At 36.9% G+C, this 6,995-nt stretch overlaps 2 protein-coding genes across 2 annotated transcripts in view; both read right to left on the bottom strand.

Moving 5' to 3' along the window:
- LOC137718810 (11-beta-hydroxysteroid dehydrogenase B-like) overlaps positions 1–1,551 on the bottom strand; it is a 7,263-nt gene extending 5,712 nt beyond the window's left edge. The window contains exon 1 of the mRNA XM_068458347.1: positions 962–1,551. Coding sequence (XP_068314448.1) covers positions 962–1,144 — 183 coding nt within the window. The 5' untranslated portion in view covers positions 1,145–1,551. The remainder of the gene's footprint in view (positions 1–961) is intronic.
- Positions 1,552–4,090: 2,539 nt separating this feature from the next.
- On the bottom strand, positions 4,091–5,036 carry LOC137716811 (ethylene-responsive transcription factor ERF019-like). Its single transcript, XM_068456183.1, has one exon. The coding sequence runs from the start codon at positions 4,944–4,946 to the stop codon at positions 4,413–4,415; it is 534 nt and encodes a 177-aa protein (XP_068312284.1). The 5' UTR covers positions 4,947–5,036; the 3' UTR covers positions 4,091–4,412.
- Positions 5,037–6,995: the final 1,959 nt, after the last annotated feature.

The raw sequence follows: 6,995 nt of genomic DNA, 5'->3' as shown, positions 1-6,995 counted from the left end.
AGCTCAAGAGAATGCATGGCTGGTACAGTTGATGAGTGATCTACATCAACCAGTAGATTATCCAGTACCATTGTACTGTGATAACCAATCGGCAATTCGCTTGGCGGAAAATCCAGTCTTTCATGCAAGAACTAAACATGTGGAAGTGCATTACCACTTTATCAGAGAAAAGGTTCTACAATAAGAGATTGAGATGAGACAGGTCAAGACGAATGATCAAGTTGCGGACTTGTTCACAAAAAGTTTAAGTACAGGCAAGCTCGAAAATTTTCGCTGTCTGCTCAGGACAGTGCAAAGAATGAGAGCTGACATTGAGGGGGAGTGTTGAGAATCAATGTCAATTGTAGGTGAAGTAGGTGGATGTTGTAGGTGAAGTAAGTGTGTGAGGTTGGTGAAGTAAGTGTGTGAGGTTGGTGAAGTAAGTGGAGGTTGTAGGTAAAGTAGGTGGATGTTATAGGTGAAGTAAGTGTGTGGTGTAGCTTTCATTTGGTTTGCTATAAATACCCAAGTCCTCAAGCATTGTATATCATCCAAGGAAAAACAAAGCCTAGAGCTAAAGAAGAAAAGCTTTGCTAATTAGTTTGTTTTTGTAAGCTTTCTTTAAGAGTGTGCTCTATTTTCTTCTTCTTGGGATCATTAGACTTATCTTGTATACTCTTCTTATTCAACATTTCCTGCATTGTATCCTCTTACTTATCATATACTTGTAAGGTTAACTGTGTTTTAGGAAGTTAATATGTAATATACATGCATTTTTAGGTGATAAACATTTGCTACAAAGTTTCAGAATAAAAAATTTCACGTTTTGAACCACATTTTCATCGACGGTTAGCGATATCAATATTAAATATCATATTGTCGATATTTTCACAAAAACCGATTATTTAAAACTTCGTTTGAAACAGGATGAACTTCAAAATTAATGCATACATTTTATTGGAAATAGGGGACTTATAATTACCTCTCCTATGCCAGAAGAAGCTCCTGTAATTATAACCACCTTATCTTCGACAATTTCACTGTTGAACAAATTGTAAAGCCACTCACAACCACTGATGAAGGTCAACGCTGGCCAAGCAAACGCCAGCATCACTAAACTTGCCGGTGGCACCACCCAATTCAGCACCGAGTTAAACAAATCCATCGGTTCGGTTCACCAAACAGCCTTGATTAACCCTTGTTAAACACACAACAGCTTTGTTTCTTTTTTGTTTTGTAACCGATGCTGGTCCAAAATGTGACCGATCAAATTCAGATAGGAAGAGATAAGATCCAGAGAGAGAGAGAGAGAGGTTGATGAGTTTAAAATAATACGGTGGGCAGTGGTAGTGGCAGAGATGATGATCAACTTCAGCACCAATATCATTACATGTAAGGAGGGCACGTGTTGGTGGCAAGCTCTTGTACTAGTGACGGATGGAAGGATTTTTGGATTTTCCTGCATGAGTGTGTGCTGCTCCAACTTTGCTATTTGGTGATGAAATGTAGCACCACGGTCAGGACACCTGTTCTCTTCACTTGGTTATTTCGCCCTTTTTTTTTTTTTTTTGGGAAACTGAAAAATAAAAAAAACAAATAGAACGTTCTTAGGGCAACATTGCAAAGGTCATCAAAGTGTAAGGCATTTTTTGCACCACGAGTAAGAGAATTAAGCCAAATACAACTCCAAGAAAGCGTATGCTTTAAACCTATCAGTTGATTCGCAACAAAATTTACTCCTCTAAAAATACCTTAAGGCTAAAGTCCTAGAGATTTTCATTCATTTGAATCCTCCATGGAGGACTACATGAACATTCACTGGCGTCAAAGGTTTAACCTTCATCGCAAGAGGAGCGCTGACATGAAATCTAATAATAAACCATACAGCTGCAAACTCAGAAACTGTGACATCCTACATCGCCTAGGGAAGTAATCCTTATATGTATATTCTCATCCCTATCTAGAACGAGGCCTTTTGGGAGTTCACTGGCTTCGGGTTCCATAGGAACTCCGAAGTTAAGCGAGAAGGGGGCTAGAGCAATCCCATGATGGGTGACCCACTGGGAAGTTGCTCGTGAATTTTCAAGAACAAAACCGTGAGGGAATGGTAAGCTCAAAGCGGACAATATCATGCTACAATGGTGGAACGGGCCCGGAAAGTGATCCGCCCCGGACCGGGATGTGATAGAAACCACATAACCATCAAAGTTGAGTTTAGCAAAATTAGCTTACTTTCCTTGCCTTAATTGTCTCTTCCTCCTCTACGTACAGCTAGCTCAAACCTCCCAAGGTTTCCATCGGTACTCCTTTTGTACAAATGGAGGTTTTATTTGGGTAGTTAATGCGCAAATGCACATCAATCTGACAAATTGTATGCAAAGAAAGGGAAAGAGAGGGTCTAATTGTTGGGAAGTCAACTATATCCCAAGTTCCTTGGCTGAAAATTTTGTAATTGGTTGTATAGAAGAATCAACTTTCCATATGTTTGCTTTGATTGTAGAATAAAAAGTTTTGTTTTTTGGTATAAAGTTACGTTTTGTAAGTCAATGAAAGCACTTTTGGTTAATACATTGAACTAGCCTTCTTTTACATGGTGTCTGAAAAAGTTGGATTCCATCCTAAAATTAACTAGCATATAAAGGATAGTTCAACTTATATGTAAACTCATACAGGTTTTTTTTTTTTTTTTTTTATCAATTTACTTTTGACATAATATATTAAACCGTGTTTCCAGCACATTGAAATATTTCTCTATCACTTGAAAGTTTGGAGGTGCGAGCAAAAATATTTTCAAAAAAAAAAGATGCATTTTTGCTGACCATTTAAATGGTGATGATGCCTATCATTCTACTTGTTATTATTAAATAAGTTTAAATTTTAAAATTTATATTTATTCACAGTAAAATATCTCAAAACCAAACTCATCTACTAATAATAATAAAATAATAAACGTCACCTTCACTTCAAGGTTGAAATAAAATACCCAAAAAAAGGGTTCATTTTCCGGGCCACTTGTTACCGTTGGATGATGATCCTTACTTAGCTCTCTTGCCGCGCCGCCGCCACCACCAGGTAGAAAGCGCATGTCGACGCCAACTCCACCAACTTTCTCCCAGGAGTCCACCCGCATCCCCTCTCATTTATTCTTCAGTTTAACCGGCCTCCTCCAATTTCACTGGGATGAGATAAGGTGCCAAGCCTCTCATCCGTTCTTTCTTCATTGTAACAAGTAACAACCATATGGTAAACATTTTCTTCATGTATTTAGATTGTGCTTTTTCCTATTCAAAATTTTCGCGTAGTTAATTTTTGGGTTTTTCATTTTATTATTAGTTTAGGGTCCACCTCCGGCGAAACATCGATCCAAACATGCGCTTCTTCTTATCAAGTATGACATTTGTTTCAGAATTTTCATTTTTGAGTGATGATTAGTTCGTCTGGGCATCTTTGTACTATCTTATGAATGATGCTTAAGTTATTTCTAAAGAAAAACATTTGTAGTTTTAACCCAAAAAGAGGAAAGAAACAATTATTGTCACTTTGTGGAGAAGGTGCCTAACAAGGAAAGAAACTAATATATTATTTTAGTGGCACCACCGATAGTATAAATGATTTCTATGTTAGTATATCGCGTTTTTGTTAATAGTTGTCACTTGGTGTCACCGGTTGCACAAAGAATCGCACCATTTTCTAGGATTTCTGTTGGATTTAAAATATATGCTCAATTTGCAGCACTAAAACGTGGTTTAGAAATTCACCATAAAATTTATTGAAGTGCTAATTAATTGGGTTCCGAATCATCATAGGACACTTGCCTTTTTCCATAGAGGATCGCTGAATTCAACAAAGTAATCGAAACATGACTTGTTCATTATTTGTACATTAAAGTAATTCAGCTGATTAAATGAATTCATACGAAATTCTGGATTTGTTTTCTTCTTTTTTCAAGATTTGTTTATTATTTGTACATTCAAACAATTCAATGAATTCACGCAAAAGTCTAGATTTGTTTTTCTTTCTCTCCTTATAACGAGGTCTCAAATTCAGCTTACGTCTTTTTCAATATTAAAAAGATGCAACTCCAGTCCTTTTTTAGGAGGTTAAAGTCGTATTGTAAATCATAACCAGTCTGTTTCCATTTTTTGGCATAGCTAGACTTAGTCTTACGGTGAGTGTGATACAGTGCTACCAAATCTACCCACAAACACGTGGATAGTTCTAGTTATTAACTTTATGCTAACACTGCTAAAACTTCCATGGACCAAAATCATAGTTACAAACGATGATGGGTTGCTCTGATGGTTAGAATCTTTCTCTACCATCATACAGCGTCCTGAGTTCAAATTTGTTCCGTAAACCAGCACAGAATGTCATTTGTAATAAAAAAAATAAAAAACCGTATAACTTTGACTGACGACACTTGATAATTAGATTTAGAGATCATAATCTTCAACGGAAATGCTCAAGCACCCCTGATGATCACCGCCATTGCCAAACCCATGTCCTCCTCCCCAGCTGCTCATAGAAGTAGAAGTAGAAGTCGAAGTCTCTCCCACATAACCATTTTCCCAAAACTCAGTCGTCTCAACCGCATTGCTTCCAGTTCCAGCTGGCTGCTGCGGCGGGGACTTGTTGGCAATCGGCTGAGCATCCACTGCCATGCCAACATCGGAAGCTGCCTTCTGCACCGACCTGGGCGACATATCATCCCTCACACAAGACGGTAACATCAACGGGAAGTTAAGGCCTTCCAACTTGGAAGGTCGACGCAAGCAATAATACCCAACGTCTCGAGCCACCGCTGCCGCCTCTGCGGTGGAGAAGCTGCCTAACCAAAGCCGGTCTCGGGTCCCCGGAACTCGGATTTCGGACACCCACTTGCCCCATTTTCGTTGGCGCACCCCCTTGAGTTTTCTGTTTGATGTGCTGCATGGAGTACTCCCGCTTTCTTCCGAACTGTAACTCATTATGATGATGATATATATATGTAAAATATGAACTTTCTCTTCTGAGTTCTGACTTGTCTGCGTAAGTAGCTAGTAAGGAAGATGTGGGAAACGTTCCGACTCAATCTGTGAATGAAAAAGGCAAATGGGAGGAACTGTTTATATAGGTTGAACAACTACGAAAGTCAGAGGTGCAATAATTAATTAATTGGGTAGCAGTAGCATTTCATGTGCGAGGGAGGGGAAGGTCAAAGTATAAGAGGGGTTTCCACCAATACCAGAAACTAGAAGCGGTATGGACAGTGAGAGACACCGAACTGGACTTGGCTGCTGAATTCTTCAGTAGCCAAGTTATTTCCGAGAGACACCGAAGCAACAGAAGGATATATGTCAACTGGATTCAGTGTAATGATAGGGATATATATTGAATGGATTCGTAATATAGAATAATACATTGTTAGGTTTTGATATCATGAATAAAATTGAGATTTAATTATAAAATTAATATTAGAGAAAGTTAACTCAACTATTTTTTATGATAGATTTATACTCTTAATACTTTCATCACGTATGATAAATTTTTAAATTTCATACGCGGATACAACAATTGAGTGATGTGAAACACGTATAATTATTGGACTTCACGTGATAATAACCTACTTGATATCATAAGTAATTTTAATTGTTTATAAATAATTAAACTATTTATTAACCACTCGTAACTCTTCATTATTAGACTAAAACGGTAAAGATAAACACCTTTTATGTCAATTGGGCTACTAAAGTCTAAAACAGAGTATATAGAAGGTATTTTATTTCCTACAGAAAAACACACGTGGTTAATTAAGGTGAGCATGAAAGTTGAGCTTTGAGAGAAATTTTATTCTGTCATAAACACAGGTGGTACATTATGTGTTATTATATAAGTGGTGATATGTTTTATTTTTAAGTTGTTAATTTTTTAATACAAGTATCTTACCATTTGTATAGTGACCCACAATGTATCACCCCGTATTCTGAGCACACTAAAAAAATCTCGCATGGCTGAGATTTATGATTAGAAATACACGTTAGGAATGAGTAATCGACTTTGGGGAAGTTTAATAAATATGCAATGAGTAATCGAGTTTGGGGGAGTTTAATAAAAATGCAACTTTCACTATATATTTATATTATCTTTATAATAGAGATAAGATTCTTCTTTAAGTATTGATTGATGTGCTTTTTCTTACACATAATTTTACTTGCAAAATTGATCAATAAATTTGATCTACCTAACGTTACTCCTATTACAGAAATAATACAAATAATCGTGCAAACATGTGTTAAATGGGAATTGGATCCTCTCCTGAGTAGGAGATCAGGATCCTCCTGATCCACTAACACGGACCGTTAGATTTTGATCCAACGTCTACAATTATTATAACTTTTAGAAAAGCTTCTTGTTGAATTTTAATTCAACAATTCGTGTTAATGGGTCAGGAGGATCCTGATCTCCTGATCAGGAGTGGATCCAATTCCTGTTAAATGTAGCATGTACATGTAGTTTAAGTATGAGAGGAAGCCAAGTCAGAAAAGATCTTGGAATCTTTGAGAATTTGGTTTGACGACGGTTTGGCGCGCCAGGTTGGCATTCAATGCATATTACCTAAGCCATGATGTCACGAGTCCTCAACCAGTTTACCGAAAGGACCAAGTCCAAGGAAAATCCTCTGCCAGTTCAAAACAAGAAAAGATCAGGTTTGGTCGGTAAGTGAACCCAAAAATTACCCAAAATTCACAATCTTGTTTGCACGTGCTAACCCTTGAAACGCACAGCGTTGAAATTCAAATATGTTTTGCTCGTAGCTGGTTTCCCCCTCCTACAAACACACTCCTTCCTAATTTTATCTTTCCAATATTGTGTGAATCCCTTTGACCAAATTGATGCTTCTCTACTATATATATATATATATATATATATATATATATATATATATATATATATATATATATATATATATATATATATATATATCAATTTTATAAACCATGTTTTAAATCCACATGTTGTCCTTAAAATGTAGTTTT

Source organism: Pyrus communis, chromosome 15, assembly GCF_963583255.1.
Source record: "Pyrus communis chromosome 15, drPyrComm1.1, whole genome shotgun sequence".
NCBI classification, from domain to species: domain Eukaryota; kingdom Viridiplantae; phylum Streptophyta; class Magnoliopsida; order Rosales; family Rosaceae; genus Pyrus; species Pyrus communis.
This window is presented reverse-complemented; position numbering and strand designations above follow the sequence as displayed.